General features: G+C 39.7%; 1 protein-coding gene across 2 annotated transcripts in view; it reads left to right on the top strand.

Moving 5' to 3' along the window:
* The window catches only part of PCNT (pericentrin), a 70,449-nt gene that overhangs the window by 5,693 nt on the left and 38,347 nt on the right, over window positions 1-26,409 (top strand). For both annotated transcript variants that reach the window (XM_036386584.2, XM_054515409.1), the window contains exons 3-25: window positions 1,080-1,130; window positions 1,945-2,124; window positions 2,889-3,032; window positions 5,354-5,518; window positions 5,812-8,271; window positions 8,356-8,448; window positions 8,661-8,837; window positions 9,806-10,061; window positions 11,858-11,916; window positions 12,092-12,266; window positions 12,856-12,992; window positions 13,525-13,636; window positions 14,578-14,610; window positions 16,217-16,481; window positions 16,722-16,809; window positions 17,354-17,570; window positions 18,455-18,693; window positions 19,601-20,067; window positions 21,189-21,765; window positions 22,398-22,631; window positions 23,562-23,726; window positions 25,321-25,467; window positions 26,017-26,168. In XM_036386584.2, the coding sequence (XP_036242477.1) occupies window positions 1,080-1,130; window positions 1,945-2,124; window positions 2,889-3,032; window positions 5,354-5,518; window positions 5,812-8,271; window positions 8,356-8,448; window positions 8,661-8,837; window positions 9,806-10,061; window positions 11,858-11,916; window positions 12,092-12,266; window positions 12,856-12,992; window positions 13,525-13,636; window positions 14,578-14,610; window positions 16,217-16,481; window positions 16,722-16,809; window positions 17,354-17,570; window positions 18,455-18,693; window positions 19,601-20,067; window positions 21,189-21,765; window positions 22,398-22,631; window positions 23,562-23,726; window positions 25,321-25,467; window positions 26,017-26,168 (6,593 nt within the window). The remainder of the gene's footprint in view (window positions 1-1,079; window positions 1,131-1,944; window positions 2,125-2,888; window positions 3,033-5,353; window positions 5,519-5,811; window positions 8,272-8,355; window positions 8,449-8,660; window positions 8,838-9,805; window positions 10,062-11,857; window positions 11,917-12,091; window positions 12,267-12,855; window positions 12,993-13,524; window positions 13,637-14,577; window positions 14,611-16,216; window positions 16,482-16,721; window positions 16,810-17,353; window positions 17,571-18,454; window positions 18,694-19,600; window positions 20,068-21,188; window positions 21,766-22,397; window positions 22,632-23,561; window positions 23,727-25,320; window positions 25,468-26,016; window positions 26,169-26,409) is intronic.

Here is a 26,409-nt window from a genome sequence, read left to right as displayed (position 1 = left end):
AAACTATAATTTATTCCAGCCTTTGTAAAGCCAGCATAAATGTTATTTCCACAGATTTAAGGTGTGACTTTGCTTGTGTCTGATGTGTTTCGTTATGTCTGTACTGATGGCTCTGTAAAGGTAGTCATGTTTTCTGTGGAAAGAATTTTGTGCCTTCTGCACCAAAAGCATCTCTCCAGATGTTGCTGTGTTTTCAAAACATTCCACAATAGCATCAAACTAAAGTGTTTGCAAACCTGCAATGATGGGGGATAAAATTTGCGTGTGTTATCCTGCTTTCTGTTGTGAGGGTATCCCTGATGCTTTCAGGATATCTTCAACAAAATGTTACCATTGCAAAGGCTTTTATGAAGCTACACACCGAGGAAAAACAGTGTTTTGTCACTCAGCCATAGCAGTGTCCTTGCTGCATTTGTGTGAGCTTAAATTAAAAAAACAAACAAAAAATCACTTACTGCTGCTAAGCAGCTTTTTTCAAAATAGCTGGTTTGTAAAGCAGCTGGAATTCTAGGTTACCTGGAGAGGGTGCCTCCAGGGAGACAGTAATCATTGGGAACTGCTTCAAGCAGACTCAAAATGCAGGGAGAGCTGTGGACTGCCTTTTCCAAATAATGCCGTAGTCATCTTGGTCTTGTTGTGAATTTGGTGAGAGGGAAACCTCCTTCAAGGTATCAAACTATGTTAAATCTGCGTGTCAGAAAAAGGAGTTGCTTTTGTGATTACCTGAATGGTTTTAGCATGTTTGTTAATTAATGTCCTGTCAGTTTACTAATTTTTAGTAGTAGAATAAAGATTACTTAAGTGTTTGCCAGCTACAATAGCAGAAGATCATGCATTGAATCAGTGTTGAGGATTAGCCCTAAATTTAAGTAGACATTATAATACTTTTGTTCGTTTGTTTTTCTGCAGTTTAGTTCATTTCACCGTGTAAGACCAGCTGAATTTAGCTTAAAGTCAGTTTCTCACAGCACAGACCTTTCTGGCTCATGCTTAAGATGCTTTCAAAATAGTTCTGATTTTCCTTATTTTTATTTAAAATAGCTATGATTTCATGTTTGTTTCATTTGTTCATTTACCAGGGCAGCACTGATTTATCTAGCTGGGAGCCACTGGCTGATCATGCAACTGAAGTAAGTGTGAAGAGGTGTATCTTTAGTACAAGATGCTGGGTAGAGCTGAAAGGAGACTGATAATTGGTTGTTAAAATGATTAATTGACTGTTGTTATCAAATATGATGAAACTGATGTGATTTCACTATTTTATGGTATAAAACAGGCATTTCTCTATGTTCATGTACTGGCTGTGAAAAGTGGTTGCTGAGAAAATTGGGTTTTGTAAAATCATAGACTTTGCCCAAGAAGTGTGAATGTTTCAATGCTTCCAATTGATACATGGTTTCAATTTTCATTGTTTCATACAATGTAAACAAAATGTATTCAAAATAAAATACAAGATACTGTGTCCTCTGTGATGATTGTAACAATGTTGCTCCTAAGAAGCCAGAGAAATTTCATTTTAATTGAAGAGCTTTACATTGTTGTTTCTCATTTGGGTGGACTGTTTCCAGTCAGATGGATGTCAAGACTTTGTTTAAATTGGAAATATTCTGCTTCCTTCCTCACAACTCGAGGTATTTAAATCCCAATACATGCCAAAATGGTATGTTGCCACCATTGGGTGCTATAGAATCACAACACTTTTACTTTACTTTTGTGCCTTAAACTATCATGAAAATCTATTATCTATGACCATTTTTCATTTGAAGTTTTGAAGCCTTAAGGATTTTATTTATGTAATGTTTCTGTTAGATACAAAGGCCCAGCATTGAGTTACTTTTCAAGTAGAATTTGCCCAAGACTTAACCTTGAAGTTGAATTTGTTTTCAGATGAATCACAAAACGGTGGCTTTAGTGAATAAATGCATTTCTGTTTCCTTTATGCAGAAAGCTGGGATAAACTCTGCTGCAGAGTACAGCGAGGCTGATGCTCAGGTGTGTCAGGCCAGGATAGCTGAGCTGGAGAGCAAGCTGCTGGAGAAGCAGGAGGCAGTGGAGAGACTCACTGTGCAGATGGATGAGCTGCAGGACCAGCTCACCCAGCACAACGATTCCATGCAGCTCCAGGTATGTTTCACAGAACTGGGTAATGGCATAATAATATCTTATTTTAACCCTAAAAATATTTTGGTCTCAAGTCTCAAAAACCTGGTTTTTTTTTTTTTTTTTAGTGAGAAGTACTCCACCTTGCTAGTGTAGTGCAAAAAGCAGCATCCTCTTCCAGAATATTAAAAAAATATTTTGCATTCCCTTTCTCTAGCAATTCTATGTAAATTATTACCAGGTGCTTTCTAAGACTAGTTATTTTCCCCTGTATGTCTTCTTTTTCATATTCTAGGATTGGTGAAATAAAGACATTTCCTGTTGGTGAGAAATAAATTGAAAAGATAAATGTAATTAACATAAAATAGGATTAATGTATCCCATCTCAGTAGCCTCCTCTCACATGGCTGAAGGGAATTGCAGGCAGATAGGAAATAATTTAGGGGGTACTAAATATTCATTATGTCCTTTTTGAAAACTTGATTGCTTTTTCCATCAATGAGAACTACAAATTTGGAAGTAAAAATACCCATTTCATTGCTGGTACCCCATAATTTGTTTTTAAAATCACTTTTGGTTAGGTTTGTCATCTCTGAGATCAGTTTAAGACTCCTCTTCCTTCATGCCTGCCATCATCTTTGGACACAAAGATTTCTTTGCTGCAAGTTGGTTAAAACTGAAATGTAACTACAGACTCTGTAATGGCTTTGCTTCAACAAAACCTACTTGGTTCCAAATATGTTAAGAATATCTTCCTGTTAAAAGTGCACTTTGTCTGACCCCTGTAGGAAACCACAGTTCAGGAGCAGAATGAAATCATCAGGAAGTTGACAACCTGCCTTCAACAGGCCAAGAAAGACCGCGATGAGCTACAGGAGGAGGCTTCACGTGTGGCTGGCCAGATCCACGATTTACAGCTCCAGTTACATCAGGTGTGCCTCTCCTGCAGTTTGCATGTCCTTACAGAGACTGCAAGAACAACTTTAGACTGTGAATGTAAGAACATTGAGCTGGTCATGTAGCTCCTCATAGTTCAGTTTGTAGCACAGCACTCCAAATGGTTTCAGGGCGAGGCAGGGTTTTTTCCTGGTTGCTATGGAGAAGTCCTGGAAATATCCTCCTATTTTCCACTTGCTTGCATAATGTTTTGAAGGTCATTGCACTTCTTTGTTCATCACTTAAGCCCTTGTTAGGGAATTCTGCACCATGTTGTTAGTGGAGTTAGGAGCTGAGTGGAAGCATTAGACAAGCCCTGCCTTAGGTTCAGATTTTTGGCAGCAGCTTGAATTCAGGTGAGGCACACCTAAACAGCCCTGGCTCATGAGTTCTTAAGAACTGCAGATCAGGTTTATCATAAATTGAGTTATTTACTGAGTAGGCAGAAGATTAACAGACAAATGGCCTTAAACAGGTTAAAACAACTACTAGAAACAGGTTAAAACAACTACTAGAAGATGAGATAAAACAGTGCAGAACATAAAGCTATCTATATTATAGCTAACAAACAATACTATAGATTAGGAGTCAATCTAACTTATCACTGAACTGATGAGGAGGTACACGGATTGCTTTCCCTCAACCCCCAAGAGAGTGACCACAAAGTGGCATCCCAGCTTTGGGGAAGGCCCCACACATTTCCACAGAATGTGCAGAAGACTTCTGCCTTGTGAAAATTTGGTGTAGTTTTTATAGTTTGTGAAGTGTTAAGTGTCTGTCAGTCAGAAATTCAAACTTAGCTTCCTTCAACCTCTCTCCCAAAGCAAGATGTTTATTGTCAGCTGGGAATGCCACCTCCGTGGTGCCAGAAATATCTCACTACCAGACAGATGTCTGGCCTGAAATATTTCACCAATTAGCAAATTCTTGTGAGGGGGAAGATGCCCTGAGCTCTTGCACCAGCTGATAGGCTGAACAGATAAGCCCTTCTGTGGTGGGGGAATGTCCTGCCACAAGTGGTTTGTGGCTTGTGCACAACTGTTGCTATATAATTTGGGCCTGCCATGTGATCATCTGTCCTTTGCCAGAGAAATCTTTGAGTTTCTGCTTGGGCAACTGGAACATCTCAGCTGTTAGACAGAAACTTGCTGTGCTGAGGTCATGTGACTTGGCTCAAAGAAAGAAATTTCAAATGACACGGTTCAAGCAGCCTCTCTGACACGTAGGAACCTGCTTCAGTGCAACAGGTTGATCATGGATCTAATCCCTGGATAATGACACGTACTGCAGCCTTTCTCTGCTTTAAAATGTGTTTTTGAAAGTGCTTTATTCTTTCTTGGTGACACTCAGTATTCCAATGGCTGTTTTCTCTGAACATATGTATTTGTTGTCCTTGGAGCTTTGTAGTATATGCCCAAGAGAAATGTTTCTGTACAGTAACTGTTTCAGGTTTGCAGGATCTTAATGTCTGGATAGGAAGGGAAGGGGCATTTAAAATTTTTAAAAATAAAAACCAAGACTTTTTAGTCTAGGAATTATCTTAATGGAGTTGCTTGTGGCCTGAAAAAGGTCTGCTAAATGAAATTTAGTAAAATAACAAAAAATACTGCTTTCCATCTACAGTTCTGATTGCAATAGCAAAATGTGGTAAAAGTGAAGGCTACTCAACAGGTGTTTGGGATTTGCACCATAAGCCATTGAAAGACAAGGATCAAGCCTCAATAGCATTTCAGGCATATTCTAACTAAGTCTACTGAGATGATGCACATTGTGGAAGGATGTCAACTTTGATATCAGATGAAAGCACTAATACTGCCTTACGTATTCTTCCTTGGTTTTAGCAACATACTGAGAAAAATACATTAAATAAAACATATTATCCTGATGGAAGGAATCTTTTCCTTTCATTTGAAAGGATGTGGAGAAGAAGAAACCAACCTTTAGTTATGAGCATTAAAGTCCTTCTTCTTTACAGGGAAGACTGGTTTTGCTCCTTGTCCTCTTAATGGCACGTCCAGTCCATTGGGAGTTCTGTTTTCTATTGGAGGAATTCAGTATGATTTGTTATGCTACATTTCTAGGTTCATCATGTTAGAAAAGCCACCACAGGGATGAATTATCTAACATTTGCATCTTTTCAGTAAGTAATAGTATCTAAAACACGACAAGTGTTGTTTGCCTTTTTAGGATCATTTTTATTCCTTGAGAATGAAAGATTAGGGTAAATCTGTAAATACAATTGCTTACAGTGAGTCTTGTGTATGAGTTGTTTGGATACAAACTTTCTCCTGACTGTGAGTGCCTTTTATGTGTCCAGGTTACTGAGCTACTGAGGAGTAAAAGTCTCAGGCAAAAGGAAGGATTAGAAGCCCAGCAGCAAATGTCCTTGTTTCAGGACCGTCTCAGAGAGCAGAATGCGCACTTGGAGAGTCTGCGGGAGAAAGCACATGACCTGCAGGTACAGCTGGAGTCTTCTCAAAAGGTAAAAACATCTTTTTTTTTAATTATTTCAAATTTGGTGGTAACTTGAATTTGCTATAGTGACGTATTCATGAAGAAAGTATTTTTATATAGAAATAAATTTATGGGGATTGTGATGACTACCGTACATTAATCAAACAGCTTGTTGTCTGGTTTCCTTTAAGAGTGTAACTAGTAGTGCCATAAATAGAAACCTTAAACTTAAATGTTGTTATTTCTGAATGCAAATTAAAAACATGAGGCTTAAGGAAAAGAAATCATGGTATATTTCATATGTCATATTTTATTTTTAAGAATACCAAAGATAAAGAAAATCTGCTTGCCCAAATGCAAGAGGATATGAAAGATACAATGCAAAAGCTACACAAAAGCATAGATGAAAAAGAACAATTTATTAAAAGTCTTCAGGATCTACTGACATCAGAAAGATCTGGCTTGTCTATACTACAGCACACACTTTCTCTCCGGGACTCAGAAATAACAGAATTAAAAAAAGAAATTGCTTTATCCAAAGCGAAAGAACAGCAACATATTGAAGAACTGAGAATCAGTCATGAGAGGGATATTTGCAGACAGTTGGATAACTTGAGGAATGAGCTGGAGAAGTGCCACAGAAGAGAGATTGCAGAAGCCAAGCAGATCTATGAAAAAGAATTTATTTTAAAATATAAAAATGAACTTGAACAGTTCAAGAAAGACCTATGTACTTTGAATTCTGAAGAAAACATTCAGCATTTGAATGGCATAATAATTGACTTAAATGTAAGGCTTCGAGAATCTGAAATTAGTAAAGAAAATTTGAGGAAGAAACTTGAAAACCAATGGGAAGACTTTCAGAGGGAAAAATCTGAAATGGAGACGAAATACAAGGATGTAATTGATGGCCTTAAGTATCAACTTTCTTCTGCAGAAGAGCAAGTGAAGGAAGCCCAGCGATATAAAAAAGAAAAACAGTCCTTGAATGAAGAGATTCAGAAGCTGAATTCCTACATCCAGGAATTAAATGAAAAGCAGCTTTATGAGGCTAAAAAACTTATAGATGTAAGGCAAAATCATGATGGAGAGATTGTCTCCAATAAAAAGTTACTGGAATTGAGGGAAAACCAGATTTTATCAGGGAAGTGTCAGCTGCAGGGAGTGGATCTGGAGATGTGGGACAGAGCATGCCAGCTGGAAGGCAGAGATGAGCCAGTGTATCAGCCAGAAGTGGAGTTCCAGTCTGACTCCTCAAGGGATCAGTTGGAAGAAACAAGGAATTTGGAGATCACGAGGGATCATGGAAGTGGTGAAGGGGAGAACCTGTCTGAAGAACCCTTGTCAGAGCTGGGGCTTCTCAGTGGTGATGAAGGTATATTGGCTAAATACCTCGTTGCCACAGAAACTCCCGAGTACTCCTATGGGTCCAGCTCTTTGGAGGGCCATGCCATTGAGGAGGGCAGATGCAGTATGTATGGGTTAGACAGCAGTGTGCTCCTAGAACCCAGCAGAGATTTTGTGTCTTCCTCATTCGACTGTAGCCTTGAGGAGGGGATGTGTCTTAGTGGCTTGGCTCAAGACCTTTCTGAAGAGGCAGAGGTGAGAGCAGAGGCCTTTGTTTCATGTGTGTCAGAGGGCTCCCTGCAGCAAAACAAAATTGGAGACCACGGTGACACAGAGGATGATGAGATGATGTGTTTGGCAGAGAGACATCTGAAGCCAGCTGAGCTGCTCCATCAGGAGTCAGCCATGGAAATGCCTTATCAGGACACCCAAGGAGGTGTTGGAAATTGGGAAGAAGCCATGTCTGAGCTCTCTCATAGGCATGCAAAACTGGAGGAAGAAGATGAAGCGCAGATCCGTTGTGAAAAAGAACTTCAGAAAATGGAGAAGGAGAAAGAACTTGAAAATAAACACATGCTTCTACTAAAGCAGCAGGGTGAGGATGGAGGCCAGCCATCCCTAACACAAGTGTCCAACCCCTCTATCTGGTTAGAAATGGTGAAGGACCTCCAGGAGGAAAGAGACATGTTGGTGATGCAGCTGCAGACTCAGGAGCAGTTAGTGAGAGATGCCCAGGAGCAGAAAACAGCTCCTGATTCCGTGACAAGCCAAGTGCAGGCTCTTCTTGGCTGTGAGCTGGCAGCTTTGCAAAGTCAAAGGGATGGGATGCAAAGCCAGCTTGATGCTCAGAAGGCTGAAAACCAGAGAATAGCAGAGCTGTTGAGTCAGAAAACCATATCTGAAGAGACATTGCTAAAAGAACTGGAGTTGCTCAAAGCTGAAATCAATAATAAAGAACAAAATTTAATGCTTTTGTTGAAGGAAAAAACAGCCTTAAGAGAGAGACTATCCAATGTGGAGGAGGATCTGTTGAAAGCAGAAAAAGCACTAGCAGAGAGCGCTAGCATCATTGAGGACCTTGAGAGAAACATCCATGAGCTTAATGCTGAAATGAAAAACATCAAAGAAATACAGGAGAGTGAAAGACAGAGCTATGAGGACAGGTTAAACCACAGCAACCAAGAAATTAATAAACTAACTGCTGAAATAAAGGAAAAGTCTACTGAATACAGTGAGGAAAAAAGCCAGTTGACTGAAGAAATTGCCCAGTTAAAAAAGGCTCATTTGGAGCTTGAGGCTTGCTTGCAGAAGTCCTGTCAGGCTGCCCAGGAGGCTCAGTCCAAGCTGGAGAAGCATTACCAAGAACAAATGGATCACATGGAGACTCAGCACCTTGCTGAATTAACTGAAGTGAGTTTGGCACACGAGAGACAGGTAGGAAACCTTGCTAACTGCAGGAGTGTGGGGTTTTGGAATGCTTAAGGTAGCCATTGCCAATGTTTGTATGCCTGTTTGCAGATCAAAGAGTTAAATGCTGAAATAAAAGACAAAGTGGAAGAGCAACAGAAGTTGGAAGAAATAAGAAAGGAAGAGATTGCTGTAATAAAAAAGGTATGTGCAGTAATTTGGTTTATTTTGGAAAAATAAAGTAATTTTGCATTGTCATGTGAGCAGTGTAAACATTTTAGAGATGCAAAATTCTGTTTATCGTTTTATTCGATGTTTCTGATTTGGGGCCAGGAGGGGGGGAGAACTCTTGCTCCATAATTAGGGCTAAACAATCATATTTTGAAGAAAGCTTTTCATCAGAGTGTTCTCTGCAGGTTCATGAACGGGAGCACGATCGGGAAATCTCTGAGCTGGCTGCTCAACATGCAGAGGAAATGGAGAAGCTCCGTGCTGAGCTCAAGGAGGAACAGAGTCACCTTTTAGATGAACTCAAGCAGCAAATGGCAGCTACACACAGAGCAGAGCAGGAGCAAGCTCAGCTCCAATCCCAGGTAAAAACAAGAAATCTCAGTCATTAATATAGTTCTTAGCTGACTTGATGATCTCCAGCATACACAGAAATCAAGGAGCCTTCTCCTTAATTTTTGTGGATATTACACATGCTATTTCACATGGTGCTGCAACCAAAGGAAAAAGAGTGTTATCTTGGTGGCTGTTAGTAGATATATTTTAGAGGAGTTCTCCAGAATCCTCACTTTTTATATTTGATATCTATTTAATATATATTTTAATATTAATTCTATTTTCATGTTCATTCTGAAGAAAACTGGATATTTAAATTGATGATTTTAAGAGAGAAAAAACAGCTTTGTATTTTTTTGTCTTGGCAAGTTTAACAAGTTAATTTTATAAAGGATGTAAACCCCTCCCACTTTTTAATTATCCCACTATTAATAATTAGGAGTGCTACAGTGTGAAAACCTGACTTTTACTTCTGTATGTTTCCTGGGTTTTTGAACATTTCTACTAAGTGCAAAGTGGAAATGGGAAAAATGTCTAGTGTTAAGTCTAATTACAACCTGTTGGTACACTGGGTAGTTCACTTAAGAATTGAAGAGTGATGAATTTTATTTCTACTTCTCCAATATCACTTAGAACTTTACTTTGTTAACAAATTATAAACAGCAGCAAACGTAAGGAATTCTTTCAATAGACAGTGAACGGCTGGGGTGAGCTTGTATTCTACTTTGATGTGAGGAAGTGGACAGCTACAGGATATTGTGTAGGAAATTGAGAGGCAGGTAAGGAAAGCCTTTTCCAATGCACTGAAAACATCCAAATATCATTATAGCAGCTTAGTTTGAGGGTTCCTTTAAGGGTCCTTGCCACAAAGAATCCATCTCCAAGTACAGAAAGGCAAAACTTAGATGTGTTAAATAGTGAAAACTGGAACTGGTGCTGAAAAAGCAAGCACATTTCATTAGAGGGGAGGGAGAAACCCTTTTTTACTCCACTGCAGACACTGCACAGCCTTGAACTGGAAGCTTTACGCCTGACCTTAAACAATCTGCACACCTCTCAGCTGGAGCTTACACAGTCCAACCTGAGGAAAGAGAAGGAGACTGCCCTGATGGAGCTGCGGGAGATGCTCAATGACAAACGTGCTCAGGAGATCGCCATTCTGCAGAGCCGCCACCAGCTGGAGTGGGAGAGGATCAAAGAGCAGTGTCTGAAGGAAAAAGATGACCTTAAGTCCAAGTATCAGCAGGAGCTAGGTATTAAAGCTGGGGAATAAGTGTTTTCTTCCTGCACAGGTTCCTGTCTTGGTGTAGAGCTGGCCTGTGAGTGACAGCTGGTGTTACCTCTAATATGGGCAAGAGTGCATGTTTTATATATGAAAATGAAGCTGTGCAGACCTGAGTTTAGTTTTTATTCATCTGTAAATTAGTGCTAAACTGAACTACTTTCTTTCAGGAGGCTTTAAACCAAATTCTCACAAAGAACTTGTTCAGTGCAGGGAGTAGAGCTCTTATCCCTTTTGTTTTGTCAGGGTTTTTCTTGCCCTAAGTCAGCACTCTGTTATCTTTGTGAGAAGATATGGGAGTGCTTCCTGGCTTAGCCTGTCAGTGTTAGGAAGGAGTTGGGAAGGGGCTGAAAGGCTCAGTGAGAACCTGTAGCTGGGTGTCCTTGGAGATGCACTTCATCTAAGACTCTGTTTTGGCATAAGCAAGAGGGCAATTGCACCTCATAGTACTGAAGGCCTGCTGAGGATGCTCTTGGCATTGCTTGGGAAGTTTACCTCTTTGCAGGTCAGGCCAGTTTTGGCCTGTATGGCAGAGCTTGAGGAGTTTCTGGAGAAAGGTGCAGCCCCTCACTGAAGAAGTTTACAGAATCACTGGCTGGTTGGGCTGGAAGGGCTCTCTGGAGATCGTCAAAGCCCCTACTAGAGCAGGTTTACTGAGAGCAATTTGCACAGGATTGTGTCCAGGCATGTTTGGAATATCTGCAGAGAAAAAGGCTCCACAGCCTCTCTGGGCAGCCAGTTATGGGGCTCTGTCACCCTCACAGTAAAGAAATTTTTCCTTGCATTCAGATGGATCCCTGAGGAACACTGCTAATTGCAGGCCTCCAGCCAGACTCTGCACTCTCATCACACCCTTCTGAGCTCTGCAATAAGGCTTAGAAAGCATTCCTCTAGTTGTCCTTCCCTAAGAGAAAAGAAAACTTTCATTTAAGAGTCTCTTTTTGACCTAAAAGTAGGAAACCATTTGTTACCACCAGTAGTGCAGTGAACTGACAGCACAGTCAGTGCTGGGATCTGGGAGCAGGAGGAGGTCAAGATGCAGTTCTTGATATCAATGCTGTTAAATTGTGTTTTACCAGTGTAACTTAATACCAGTTGAAGTTTTTCTTTCCCATGGAAAGGCTTTTAATAATGGTTGCATATTATAAACTATTAAATATTATAAATAAGCCTAGGCAACGTGGCTGATAGGCTTTTACAAGGCTCCTTCAAATCAGAAAAAGGGGGCAAACTAGAAGCTGGAATTAATCAAGGGAGGAGCTGGAAAGGAACAATCTGTTGGTGTCAGTGATAGCTGAGCAGATAGTGGCATAGATGGAGTCTTTTTTACTATTCATTTGTCGAAGAGATTTTGAAGTTTGCTCCCTGCTGCTGCTGCATGCTACTCCTTCTGTCTTTCTGGAGATTCTGTGCTCATAGTGGTGTGCAGTGAAATGTTAAAATGACATCAATATTCATTTAAATATTTACTTTTTAGTATCATGTTCTCTGTAGACTTAAGCAGCCTTTACTAATTAAATGGAACTTTACTTTCTGAATTGTTGTTGCAGCTTTCTAAGTTCTAGAATGCTTCTTTTCTAAAATGAAAGTGAAATAGTGGGATGTAACATAACAGCAGGTGTGGCTAGAACCCAGCATCTTACTCTGCTCTATGCCTGCCCATTGAAGTCCTGAGTTTGATGTTGAAAATTGTAATCTCATTCACATTTCTACTTACTATTTAACACTATTTTATGTAAACTTATTAATAAGTGTTTTATTTCACAGTTGACCAGAGAAAGAAAATAGAATTGGAAATGGAAGAGACACATGTCCAGGCATTAGAGGTACAAATTCTGTTCTTTATACAAGAAAAAAAGAAAGGTGCTTTCAGAAAACAAGAGCTGGTACAAGTCCCAGATCTGCTACAGATTTATTGCAAAGGACAAATAAATGGAGAATAAGAATCATTAATTTACTAAACGTGTTTGCTTTAATATAATGCATGTTTTACTCTCTTAGACCCTCAAAAGAGACTGGGAGTTAGAGTCTGATAGACGTTTACAAAAGGTCTGTGAGGAGCTGTGTGAAAAACATCAGGCTGAGATGATTGCACTGCAGAAATCTCTGGAAATGGATCTGGAAAAAGTCAGAGCAGAGCTGGGGCTTCTTTCTGTTGAGAATGTACAATCTAAAAGTAAGTATCATGCTCTGGGAGGCAGCTGTTTTATTGAACAGAGACATTGATTTTACATCATGTATAAAAGCAAATACAAGCTGTATTTATGTAGCCTTGTTTAAAAACTGGGACAATGGCATGAGACTGTCTAGACATGGTTGTAAATGAAAAATGGTTTAAAACCTGGATAGCATTGTTGCATTTCAACTTCCACGGAGTATGAGATGCAAGGTGAATATTAAAGGGAGGTGATTATTTGCTCCCATCTGAAAACCTGTTCTGACAGTTGCTGAGTTAATAAAAATTGTGGTTAATATTAAAAGAAGCTTTGTCTAGCAAAAAATTGCATTTGGCTTGTGGATAGTTAAAGCTTAATGGAACAATTGCTTGTCTCTTAGCTAACTAACAGTGTGGGATGCAGAGAACAACAAAGCAGTGCATGGAAATAATTTGACTTGCAAATACTTTACTGTCAAGCATTGCTGTGATTCCCTGATATCTATTGCTTAAGCTAGAGAAAATACATTTCTATTTTTGTTGCACAGAAATCGTACAGGTTATTCATTAACTGAGATGAGGGAGTAACAGAACTGATTTTTCATTTTAGTGAAATGTATAGAATTGGAGAGGCAACACCAGTTAGCCATCACAAAGTTACAAGAACAGCTGCAGGCTGAACATAATCAACTCCTAGAAGACATAAAGATGAAAAGCCAAGAAAAAGAAGAGGATCTTCAGAAGGAGGTAAGTTACATTTCTTTAGTAGTTTAGAGTAGTTAATTTCTCTTTATGTTACAAAACTAGATCATATACATATCATTTGGGTGACCTGTTTGTGTTTAGGGATGTTACTGCAAAAGCAAAATGCATCATGAAGCAGGTAAATACTCTGGGAGTTTCCATAGGGGTTCAAAATCTTTGGAATGCAGATGCCTTTGTGCCATTTGGTGCCATCTCTTCATCCATATTTATATTCCTAATTTTATGGTTCTCACATTTTGTTTTTATCTGGCTAATGCCTTACTTTTTTGCCAGTGGAGATACTTATGGCATCAGGAACAAATTCTTCCCTCTCAGAGGAGTGGGTGTAAGAGTTAAGAGATGCTGCTACTCAGCATCTCTGATACTGTCAGGAGCTGAGAGTGGTGTTGTCACTGTTTCCACTTAGTTCTGACAGAAGTGTCTCTTGAGTGTAAAATAAGCCCTGAGAACAAAACTGTTTAACAAGTTGTGGTGGGATGGGTTTTTTTTGCTTTTAACATGGTTTTTTTTGTAGCTGGACCAGCTTCAGGTCAAGCATGAGCAGCTCAAGGTTCAGTCCCAAGAAGAAATGAGGCAGCTTTGGTCTCAGCTTGACAGTACCCGAGCAAATCGACAAGAGCTAAGTGGTATGTTCATAACTGACGCATTTTATTTCATTTTTTGCCTTTTCTTCGTACAGATGGACACATTTTTGACACAAAATGCTTTTAGCTGTTTTACCAGAAACACACAGCAAGGCCACAGTGTCAGTGGGTTGTAGCCCAGTGATGTGTCTCTAGGTTGAGGTGAGTTAGTGTCAGATGACAGGTTCTGCAGTGTGAAAAAGCATGGTATGACTGTGGGGAAAAGCTTACTCCTGTGCTTTTCCTTTCCCTTCCCACTCCATTCCTGCACACTATAAAAACATTCAGTTAAAACTAAAGGTTTTTCATTGAAATGTCAAATTAAGGATCATGTAATTAAAAACTGGAGAAAATGCTGGTCAGTGCAATAACATGCTCCTATTTGTATTTCTGTTTCAAGAGCCAGGTGTATTAAATAAAACAGCCAGTTTTGCAGTGTAGTGGTTAGAGGTGACATAGACTTTGGAAATAAAATAGAACATGTCTTAGATGTGTGTGCACAGACCTGTATAACACACTGAAGAACTTCTGGGGAAAAAGGAAAGCTAGAGACCATGACTCTGCCAGTGTTCTTGTGTTGAGACTCTAAAATGAGGTTCTTGAGTTCTGGTGGGGTAGTTAGAACAGAAGGCGCATGTAACATACTTCAAATGCTATTTCAGATATTCTGAATAATATAACTTTTGGTAGCTTTTGAATTGTATTAAGGTTTTGTTTGGTTTGGTCAAACACTAAATAAGTAAATTTTTCTATTAGGCAGACTTTACCTTAGCTATTTAATCTTTTTGTTTTGGTATAACAGAATTATAGTACATAGCATTTCATAGTATTTGCTGGAATTCTTCCCTGTAGCCCTAACCTTTAACATTTCATATGTTTTTCTATGTTACTAACCACTCACAATCCCATTCTTTGGACCCTTTCTATTTTCATCTTTCATGAAGGTGGTGAGACCAGAATGCAGGCCCATGATCCAGGTGAGGATCTCTTTTGGTGTGTTAGATCTTAAAGGTGTTTTGTTTTACTCTGCTGCTCTTGATTTGAGTGCTGATTTGACCATGCCTTTGGGTTCATGGTAGGATTCCAACCATGAAACACTTGGGTTTCATGGTTTTGAAAATTGGGTTAAATTGGGTGCTAGTAGTCTTTGCTGGTAGGCAAAACCTACCTATGTCAGATTGGACTTGCCCTGCCTACCTCATTGCTGGTGTCACTTCTTGGCACTTGATTCCTCTGGTCCCTGTGCCTGGCAGCTTCTCCCTTTAGAAGCAGGCTTGAACCATGGACTTGACAGAATTATGGAGTGGTTTGGGTTGGAAGGGACCCTAAAGATCACCTCATTCCAACCCCTGCCATGGGCAGGGACACCTTCCACAATCCAAGCCCCATCCAACCTGGCCTTGAACACTTATTTCTTCTCTTACTGTTGCTGCTGGCATTTGCATTGTGAGCATTTTTTCATGCCACAAATGCATTTTCTGGTTTGCTATACAAAACCACATTGTGACAATCAGTTGTGTTGCTCCTGGATGGCATCCTCTGTTTCCATCAACTTTTCTTGAGTTTCTCCTGTGTATTGTAAGCAACTGCTTTTCTCCAGGCAAGTTGTTTCTTTTTAAGGAACTTCTCCAAGTTCTTTCTTCTTGAAATCTATTTCCCTCTTCAGTGGGAAGTGATCCCACTGAAGAAGAATCCCCAGAGATTCTTTGGGGATTTAACTTAACTTGAATTATTTGGAAACTTGAGCTATGGGGAAAGCTTATCTCTCTTGAGATTTTTTTTTCCCTTTTTACCTACCTTTTAACTTACCTAAGTGTTACTGCTACTTTAATACAGAAGGTGGGGAATAAAGCTCCCAGAGGGCTAATGAAAAGGCTGCAGTTCTTACTCCCTGGAAGGAGGGCAGCTTGCTGAACCAGCCTTGGTAGCTGCTTTTTGCTGCATTCCTGCTTTATTGGTTGATTCTTTTAATCCAGTCAGTTCAGCCTCTGAGCACACTATGGGTAATGAACCATCATTCAAGTATCATTTTCTTTTCCTTCTGGTGATTTTTGGTTTTCTGCGCAGTTTATGCTCAATTTGGTTTTGTTTGGATGGTTTGGCCTGGAGCAATTTAAATGTTCTTGAATAATTTATTGCTTCTGGGTGCTTCAGTAGCAAGGAGGTGTGAAGATTAAGCAGTAGTGCAGGACTCTGCTTGTTACCAGCCTAGTCCTGGACTACAAGAAAACAAGGAGAGCTAACTGTACTGGTGGTTTTGATTTTGATTAGCATGAGGATAGTTTCTCTGAATGCAGTGTAACTGAGAATGTCTTCTGAGGAAGGAATTTTTGTCTGTTAGAAGTTCATTTTCCTATCTCATTGCTATTTCCAGTAAATGGTTCTTACCTCAACCTGTGATCTCTGCCTTTTGTGAGTCTCCATTGAGAAGGGAGTGGCTTGTGGTGTTTTTAGGGGAAATACGAATGGGACAATGCCATTCCTAAACCACTGACACTTGGTAACTGAACTTAATCTTCTCAGAATGACTTGGCCTCAAGAGATGTGTTCTTAGTGCTTGTGTTGGTTTTGCCTTTGTTGCAGAGCTAAAAGAGCAGCTCCTGGCTCGAGCATCACAGGTAGAAGAAATAGAGTGTTTAAAACAGGAGTTTGAACAGCAGCTTCAGCAGAGAAACAGGGAGCACAAAGCTGAATTGGAACAAATGAGACTTCATTTTGAAAACAAGTTAATTGTTGCTGAAGAAAACTACAAAAAGGAATTGACTTTGTTGCATCAGAGACCACAAGAGCTGATGGACTCTTCACTGCCAGAGTTGGAAATGAGTCAAGATCAAGCAGGGGACATCAGGTGATCTGTTCTTTTTCCTTTCATTTTGTGACAGCATGCTTCCATTTTATTTTTCTTTAGCATAAAAGATGCTGTTAGCATCTAAACCTATTGGGATTGAGCATTAGGTGATGGCCCAGTCCTGAGCAGTTGTTACAGTTGCCCTTTGCCTACTTTCAGTACTACACCATCAATCATCAAGAAAATATGACTTGAATTCATGACATAGCACAGTCTTCAACTTTAAAACCCTTTTCTCAGGTCTGCTGTGTCACTTTTGGAAGAGACTGCTGAGGAAGAGAGAAGTGTTGCACTTGATCAGCTAAACCAGCAACTTGACCAGCAACAGGTAGGATTTTTGATATATTGAAGGCTCTACTGTTCTTTATATGACCTGTATGAGAATTGATATCTAATTCCTAGCTCTTGCAAAGAGAAAATTAATTGTAGGTGTTTAGTAGGGCTTAATTATTTTTGACAACAATGTTATGAATTACCAACTTTAAATAGCTCTCAGCCTCAGAGAGGCTGTAGAGTAGAACAGCTACAACAGTGCTCTGTAATTTTATGTGCTGTTTGGGTTATCCTCTGCTGGGTAAGGAACTTAGCAGTTCTTCTACACCAGGGCAGAATTTGTGGTGTTTCTCTTTATCATGCTGGTAGTAATTGTTCCTGTCCTTATTCTCTTAAAACCAAGATGCTGATTGGCCCCTCTTAGATTTATGCCTCTATTTTCATGCACCTTGCTGTAACTGAAGATCTCAATATTTTTACTCAACTTGGTTCAAGTTGACTAAGAGTTTGGAAAAGCAATTTTGCTTTCTCTCATTGAGAGTTTCTCACCATGGTTTCTTAGATGCTGAAGATCTCTTCCTAACCCTTTATTTCTGTAGGAAGAACTTGCCTGTTTGCAGCTACAACTTACAGAACAGCACAAGCATGAATTGGACTCCTTGAGATCCTCTCTTGCACTTCAGTATAAAGAAGACCTGATGAAAATGAAGATGGATCTGTCAGAAAAATATGCAACAGAAATTGAGGCCTTGAAAAGAAAGCATGGTTTAGAACTTGAGCAGCTCCATGCCCAACTTTCAGAAGAACAGTCTAAAGGTAGGATGGCCTGACAGACTGGGAAGGGAAACAGTAAGCTGCTTGTGTGGCTTATAGTTTTCTTTAAACAGGCTTATCTGAGCAAGTTTTCAACTTATTATTTTACTATGGGGAACATTTAACAGATGTTAATCCCTTTCATTGAGCACTTAAGGGCACGTTGAGTTACACTTCTGAAGATGTGGTGACCTGAAGTTGCTTACTCTGTAGTAAAAGCTACTACAACTGTGGAGCAGTTCCTCAAAGGAGGTGATCAAGTTTCCATTTTGGATGCCTAGAAGGGCACTGTCATACAGACATTTGGACCAACAATGCATAACTACTTTAACACACATGGGTATAATTATGTTCCACTGTATGTTGGTTAAAAGGATTAGTAGAGCTATTTTAATTTGCACTTATATTTCTTATCTTCAATTATTTATTTTTAATACTTGAGAGGATATCAAAACTGCTTCAATTAGAATGTTTAGAGATTTGTCCCATCTGACTTCTGGTGAAATGCTTTGTGTAAGTATAATGTGCAAAAGAGGAGATAAAACTTCCATAAATCTGCCGTTACATTGCCCAGAAAGAAATTCTGCTCCTCTGGCTGCTGCAGATAAGGAGGGAGGTCCTGCCACAGGTTTTGTGACTATTTTATGTATGTTAATACTGGTAAATTCCCAAGGTAGAGATAAAATGGAACAGAGTATAAAATCATCCAGCTAAGGGGTTCTCCTTGTCCTGTATTTAGCTTGGATACTGATAAATTCCACAGCCAAAAACATTCAGCTTTTTTTCTATGCATCAACAGCAGCTGTTAAAATAAATTCCAGTATGTCATTTTATTGTCTGGCTTAGATTTTTCTTCTGTTTTTTTTTTTTTTTTTTTCCCTTTCCAGAAGTCACCAAACTGTGTCTCCAGAGTGTTGAAGAGGTGGCACGTCAGGTTGAGGTGGAGGTGGCTGAGCGAGTGTCTGTGCTGGAGGAAGAGCACAAAGCCAAGCTTGCTCTCTTCAACTCTGAGAAACAGCATATTGCAGAGCTCTCAGAGGAAATAAGGCATTTAAAGGAAGAGCTTATAAAACAAAAAGATTTTTCTGAGCAAAATGAAAAGCATCTGAAAGAAGAAATGGAAAAAGTAATTTGTACTACAGAACTGTTTTGTGTAGAGTTGGGCAAGTTCCAGCCTGGTGGGAAGGCCATGGGAGGGAGAAGCAGCACTTGAATTTCCAAGTCCCTGGTTTGGGGATAGCAGCTAAAGCTTTGAATGGCCTTGCTTGGGTAGACACAAATGTTGGAATACACTTCTGTTTTGGGGTGACTCTTGCACCTCAAAGTCTGAGAGCTGAGACACTCATACACAGTACCATCACTCTTACATGTTAAATCAGCTGTTCCAGCTGAGGATAAACTTGGAATTCATTATTTAATTCATTGCTTAAATTGCTGCATATTTGAATGCTTAGGAGAATTAGATGGGTGAAGTTCTTATTTATCAAGTCCTCCTTTCCACCCTTTTTAAAGAGCCATGGATATGTGTATCTTTTTCCAGGCTTAGAAACTGTTGGAGAAAGCCAGCGAAAGTCTTTTTTTGCTTTCTCTAATGGAGCAATCATTTGCTACTTTGGCTTCTGTTGTTGTGCTACATGCTTTTTATGTGCCTTTTAAAAGGAGAAGTTTAAAGGGGATTTTTCTTCATGCATAATATAAACACCTAAGATGCCCATAGCTGTATAAGTGGAACTCCTGAAAAGAAGATAAGTGACCTCAAGAGAAATCAACATAGAGTATGAGTACCATAGTAATTCTAGAATTCTGCCTTAATTTTTTCTTATCTTCATAACCCAAATTAATTCTTAATAATGCATTGAATTTAATCCATGTCAGTTTATAAAGTGTCATTTCAGCCTCACTTTCATTAGGAAGGGCTACTTCAGTACAGGAATTTATTCTTTTCAAGACCTTAATTGCCTGAGAGTGTTCACACATTTCAGTTTGGTTTCAGTGGTTTATTCTTTTTCCTTTTTACATAATTGTCTTCACAGGTAAAATATCAAATTGCTGAGGATCACAAAAAGGAATTAAGAGAAGAAGTCCAGAAAATAGAGAATATGTACAAAGAAAAAGAGAAAAAATGGCAGTGTGAAAGTGAGGCCCAGAGAATCCTAGCAGAAGAGAAGCTATCACTATTGCACACAGAACTGCAAACTAGAGCAGAATCTGAGAAGCAGAACTTACAAAAACAGTTTGAACTCCGTGAAGCTGAAATGATTCAACTTCAAGATCACCAAGCTGCCAAAATTCTGGAGCTGGAGAAGCTGGTGAAGGAGCAGCAAAACAACTTGCAGCAGCTGGAGGACAGCCTTGCAGGTGCCCAGGCTGTGCAGAAAGCTCAGCAGCAATATGAAGCTGACCTGGAGGCAGCCAAAGCCCTCATGGCAAAAGAAATGGAAAAGGCCACACTCTGTCTGCAGGAAGAATGTGCACTGAAACTCCTGGAGGCACAAAACAAGTAAGTTTCCCCTTAGAAGTTCACTCACTGTTAGAGTTGCTTTGTCTTATTTTAGACTTAGAGTGATAGTGCAGAGTTGTCACTTGATGGCACTATCTGTAAAGGCAGTTCATCTAGTCTAGCAAATAAAATGTAGTCAAGTTTTGCCTGCTAGGAGTACAACCAAGCTGGAAATCATATACCAGCCTTCAAAGAGAAGTGTAACAGGACACAGAAGTGGAAAAATTCTCTGAATGATTTTAAACAATTGTAATGAATGTAAACAAGCTTTTCCTGGTGAATGAAACTCGTGCTAACCATTGAATGCTGAGGTTGATGGGGCCCCCTTTGGTATTCTTTACTTCAGGTTAGATGCCTGGAACTCCTGTTTTTCTTCCCTTTCCTACACCTGTTGTTTCAAGTGAATTAAGGGAAGTAAACAACCACTTGTTGGTATTTGAATGCATTGCTTCAAAATTATCCCTTCTTCCCTCCCCAAAAGTATGTTCACAGAACAAGACTGGCAAGTGACTGTAAGAAAGCACTGAAAGCAGCAACTTAACTTTAGATAACTGGGTTTTTTTTAGTTATTGGTGTCTGCATGCAAAAATACTCGAGTTACTGATTGCAGTAAAGGGCAGTACTTCAGATACTCAATCTTCTGCATCAAGCTTTAAGCAGAACTCAGCTGGGTTTGGAGGAACCCCCAGCTGTCCCACACAGACCTTCACAGTGGTTTTATGTCTGTCTTTACCAGATGTTTTTACAGGCGTTTGTTATGACAGTTCATTTATTTGCAGACAACACATTTGAGATGGAGCAATGTATTCACCATGAGATACTGTCATGGCAGTACTTCTCAAATATATTTCTCTGTATTTCTAAGTTAATAGGGGTGCCCAGTTGCTCTAGTAATAACCAGCTACTCCCAAGTGACATTGTAGAGACCTTTAATTGTGTGGCTATGAAATCATTGTTGTGGCTTGCTTTGAATTTAGTTCTGTATTTGAAGCATCAAGTAAAACTTGTGAAGACTAAGTGAGGTCTATTTATTTTTTTTGGGTTATTATTTATTAGCTAAATTATTTTTAAAAAGTGACTTCTGTGACAATAGTCTCTTAATTTTCTTGGAAATAATACAGGTTTATGGAGGAGCACAAAGCAATGACTCAGAAATTCACAACTGAGCAAGAGATTCTTCTCCAAAAGCTGAAAGAGAAACATGTGGATGAGCTGGAACTCCAAAGTCAGCAGTTAGAGGAGAAGCACAAGCAGCAGATTTTGTCTTTGACAGCTGATTTGCAGGCAAAACACCAAGCTGAAATTGAGACACTTAAATCTACACTGGAAAGTAAACAGCAGATTCAGCTTGAAAGTTGTGTTGCTGAACTACAGGCAAAGCATCAGGCCCAAATCGATGAGCTGGAGATTAAACACTTATCAAATCTGGATTCCTTGGAATCTTCCTACCTATCTGAAATTCAGACTATAAGAGATGAACACTGTAGGGCTCTGGAGAAGCTACAGCTGCAGCACAGGGAGCAGCTCCAAGAACAGGATAAAATCCATCAGGCACAGCTGCTTCGGGAGATGGAGATACTGAAATTGAAGCATGCTGAAGAACTTCAGCTTTCCCAGAATAATTTGAAAATTGAGCTAGCTACTGCTAATATGGAAAAGCTTAAAACCATGGCTCTTGAAGCAGAAGAAGCTCATAAGGTGAGTGAGAAAGAAAACCTGGCATAGGAGATGAAATTTCATGACACATTGTGTGGGATCACCTTTTCCTTTGTTCCCAGGGGATATTTTCACAACCTCTTTGTGCCAGCACTGACAAATTGTGTGGGGCCATATTATGAGCTGAAACAGGAAACCCCAGCTGAAAATTAAATCCATCTGTTGATTCCTGCCCCAAATGCTCACTCTATTGAGTTTTCTGTATAATTTCTGAAAAAAGCACAAATGAAGTATATCTTTTATGTGTTTAAGATTGGAGGGTCTCCATTTGGTTGCTCAGACCTTCTCTCCCTGGTAGAGCTACTGTGTAATTCTTCAGAAAGTGATTAGACCAAAGTAAATGCAATTCTGAAGGTTAAACCACATCTCTAGGAATCTAAAGATCCTTCCAAATAAGGAAGGATTTACAAAACTTCTGCTAGATAAGAAAAATAAACCCATTGAAATGTTTTAGAGAGTATGTATATATATGTATGCTCATCCTTCATCAAACAATATTGCTCCTGTTTACTTCAAAAGCTTTGGTACATCAGGATATGTGCTTAACAAATGGATTGCAAAGATAATTGTACTTCTTTTTTCCCCTCCCCTTTTTTTAATTACTGCTTACACAGGATGATCTGAACACAGCTCTTCGAAACCAGAGGCAGTTGCTGGAAGAAGAAAAACGTCTGGCTCTGGATCTGTTACGTGAGCAAGTGTTGCAGATGGAGGAAAGGCACAGGAAAGCACTCCAAGAGCTTCAGGATCTTCATGAGGCAGATATGAGGAAACATAAGGAACAGTACTCCAGGGAGCTGGAAGAAGAACTGGGGAAACTCAAAGCACAGCATGAACGTGAGCAAGAGGTCAGAATGCTGCTAATACCTAAACCCTGAACAATCCATGTTTATCAGAAAGTAAATTCAGTTTTGGTTAGATGGTTATGGAATTTTTTGTAATAGTGCTGACACTAAGAGGACACAATCTGACTTGTGCAGATGCAAGCAGCCACTGGTGTTATATTACACTCATATAGTAGGAAAAGTCACAAACAAAATGAGCTTTATCCAGCTATAACCACAGAACACATTAAGTTGAAATATTACTCACTTTTGCTTTTTCACTTGCTAAATTGAAAATGTTATAATGTTCCAAATAACTCTTAAATCACTTTTAAAAGAATAGATTGCCAGGGGAGGAAGTTTCATTAGTTTCCTGGGAGGTTCTATAGGTGATTCAGTCTTCAAGCACATCATCCTAGAAACAGGATTTGTGTTCTGATGACTACAGTGACCCTTCTTAGAGAAAATAGTAGGGGAAAAAACCCTAGATGACCAAAAATCTCTCAAACCTTTCACTGCTGTATCCCAGGATAATTGCATTAAATTGAGATTTAAATGTTTAATGCTTGCTCCCATTTGAACAAGGGAAATCACATCTTAACAAAACATGCTCTCCCTGTGTTTCTCTCCCTCTCTTTCCTCTTTATTTTTTTGAATTTCTTTTAGAGAAGTGTCTGTTGGAAAGAGTAAGTCAGGAATACTTTGTTAGTCTGACCTGATGGTCTCATGAATACAGGAGATACTTGATACCTAATGCCTGGTTGCTTATCTATTTTTATCAACTGCTTTTTTTTCTATACTCAGCATGGTGATAGACAGCAGCCCTGTATGACCTTGAGGACTGTGAATGTACCTTTCAGAATTTGGTTTAGCTTGATGGGTTTGGTTTGGATTCATTTTTCCTTAATTCTAACACCGTGGCTAAAATATTTTATATTCCTTCCTTTTTTGCAGCTGTATGCTTCTGCATCAGCTTCTGAAGTAAAATCTGTGAGAACAGCTCTTCTGGCTCAATTTGAGGAGGTAAAATTGAAGCAGCAACTTCAGTTCCAGGAGGAGATTGAGCTGTTGAAGTGTCAGTCAGAGTTGCTGCTGGAACAGCAGATTGCACAGCTGAAGGTAGGCTCTGGTAAAAATGCTCTTCTGAGTAAGCACTGGGAGTGTGTTTTACTGAAAAAAGCGCATTTGGTGTAAGATTTGTTCTTCAGCCTCTAAAATGGAGTCTGAGTGAGATCTCTCCCATGCTTCACAATGTTAGAACTAGAAAAACAGCATTGGAAATGAAGCACTGTTCTGCAGTGAGCAGTTGTCTTACCTGAGGATTGTCTTCAAGTCCTGAACTGGATAGGAGGTGTCCTTCAGCCAAAACCAAAACAATCAGTGGAGCATGCTCTAAGCACCATTCCTTGTGTACATGTTCAGTTTGTCATTTGAGACTTCTTCTTCTTAGTGTCTGCAGAGACTGTGCCCTTCAGTCATCCCACATCTACTGCACCTACTGTGTCTTTGTGGCAAAATATTCAGGATTATCTAAGGTTTTACCAAGTGTGTGATGGCAGTGAACTCTGTCTGTGAGACAGCTTGTTGTTACATGTTACTCATGATAAATATTTTCAAGATGTTCCCTGCCTCTGGCCCTCTGTGTAGTCCTGATCAGTGTTTGACCTCTCTCTGGCTGGTGCAGCTGTCTTTTGAGACAGAGGGCACAAGTGTGTCCTGAAAAGCTGCTGCAGGTATATTTGGCACTGCTGTCCTCAGCTGACCCCCAGAAGCTGGGACTGGACTGAGGGTTACACAGAAACTCCAGAAATGATCCCTACTTTTTTCTCTTATGCTGCCTTGATTAGCATTTGCAGCACCAGAAATTTCACTTGCTGTTGAGACTTTTCCAGGGCTAATTCTCCTGCTGGTGCAGCTGTCTGTGGATTCAGCTGGGTTTTTTGCCCCATGGACTTGCTAACCAGACTGGCTGGATCTCCTTGCAGTGTCAGACTGAGCTGTGTTGTGGGCTGATACAGGTTTTTATAGCAAGCCTTTCCCTTCCCACTCCCCTGTGCTGCTTATGCAGTTCTCTTCATGCCAGCCTGTTCCCTTGGTTTCTTCCCTCTGCCTCCCTAGCAGATTTGAGGTGTTTAGAATCTCTAAGTGTTTCTGAGAAGAACAAGCAGGCTGCTTCAGAGGTTTTGTCCACAGATGCCATGTTCTAGGTCAAGGAAGGTCATCCTACCCCTTTGTGTCAGCCCATTTTTACCTTCCTAACTGCCAGAGTATGGGGCAAAGACTGGCTCAGTCTTCTGCCAAGGATCCATGTCGCCTTGGGTGACTGCAGGTCTTCTGCTCTCAAGTCTTATTTCTTCCCATGGGGAAAAGCTATTTTCTTGACTTGCCAATTCAAAAAACAGTTGGCCATCACATTAGAGTGTATGGGTGTTCATAGATAAAATTGTGCCTTATCAGTGCTAAGTACAGAAGGACAGTCACTGCCCTGGCTCTGCTGGCCTCACTATTTTTGATTTGATCACAGTTTCAGCATAATTTTGTTGTTTGGAGGTGTTATGTAAGTTACTGCTTTTTATTCTGAGAGGCAAAATGTGTACTTCTGAAGCATACAGAAAAAATACAGGGGATGTTTGAGGTTTTATTGGAGGATGGTGGTGATGTTTGGGCATTTTTTTCTTCTCTCAGTAAATCCAAGTATATGTGATTTATGCAGGAAGAATTTGAAGCTGAAAAAAAGTCATCACTACATGACAAGGAGCAGATGTTGATTCAGGAGAGGGAGAAGGCACAGGCTGCTCACCAAAAGGAACAAGAAATGTTATCAGCCCAGCTGCAGGAAAGTGAAGCAATAATTAACCAGGTGTGGAGAGAATACTTTAAACCTAGCTTTTAAATGTGCTTTTGGGGCTATATTTTAGCACAGGGCTCTCTGCCTCAATGTTTGTAGAGAGACTGAAGGTATAATTCTTGTGATATGTTAGACTAGGGGCAAACAGAGTAACACTAAGAATTTCCTGACTGGGAATGCCTTACTCTTTCAAGCTCTTCTTGTAGGACTTGATCAGGATTGAAAATGTTGGCATGGGAGCAGAATGCTTGTCTGTCTTGGCAGTTTTCTCCCAAATAGATATTTTGACTTATTTGCTAGTTTACTGATGAGACAGAGCTTCTGACAATGGCAGTCATTTGTTTGGCAGCAAAAATCTGGAGGTGGGGGTAGGTATACACATACAAATATGTATTTTTATTTATATTTAATCATATGTTTTAATCTGGTATAGGTGTCACCTGAAAAAATAAATGTAAGGAGAGAAATAATTTTTCTAGGAACTCGTTTTCAAGTAGAGTTTATAAAGCAAAGTTTAGGTGAAATTGTTGACTTTGTTGTGTTTTCACTGTACTTCCACAGCTGGAAAAGAAAGTGGCCTCCTTAAAGCATGAAATAGGGGAGACCAACTCTGAACTGCAGACACTCCTTCAGTGGCAGGGCAGGGAAAACCAAGAAGAAGCAAATTTGGTGGCCTTGCTGAGGTCTGATATTGAGCACTCCAAGGAGGAAAGGTTTGTTCAGCTTTGGTTACATAATGCTTAGTGCTTTTCTATTTGCTTGTTTTCTCACTTCTCTTAAAGAAATCAATAACTAGGCAAAATGAAGCCAGCTCAAAATAGTAGTGTTGAAGGATTATGTGTTGTTTTTATTTGTAAATTATTTTGAGGTTTTTTTCAGTTATCAACCTATTCTGACATTAAGAGCAAGTTGGTTTTTTTCCTTGCTCTTTTTTGACACCAGCAGGGGTTTATT

Source organism: Molothrus ater, chromosome 7 (genome assembly GCF_012460135.2).
Source record: "Molothrus ater isolate BHLD 08-10-18 breed brown headed cowbird chromosome 7, BPBGC_Mater_1.1, whole genome shotgun sequence".
Lineage (NCBI taxonomy): Eukaryota > Metazoa > Chordata > Aves > Passeriformes > Icteridae > Molothrus > Molothrus ater.
The sequence above is the reverse complement of the archived record's forward strand: the minus strand, read 5'-3'. Positions and strand labels throughout refer to the sequence as shown.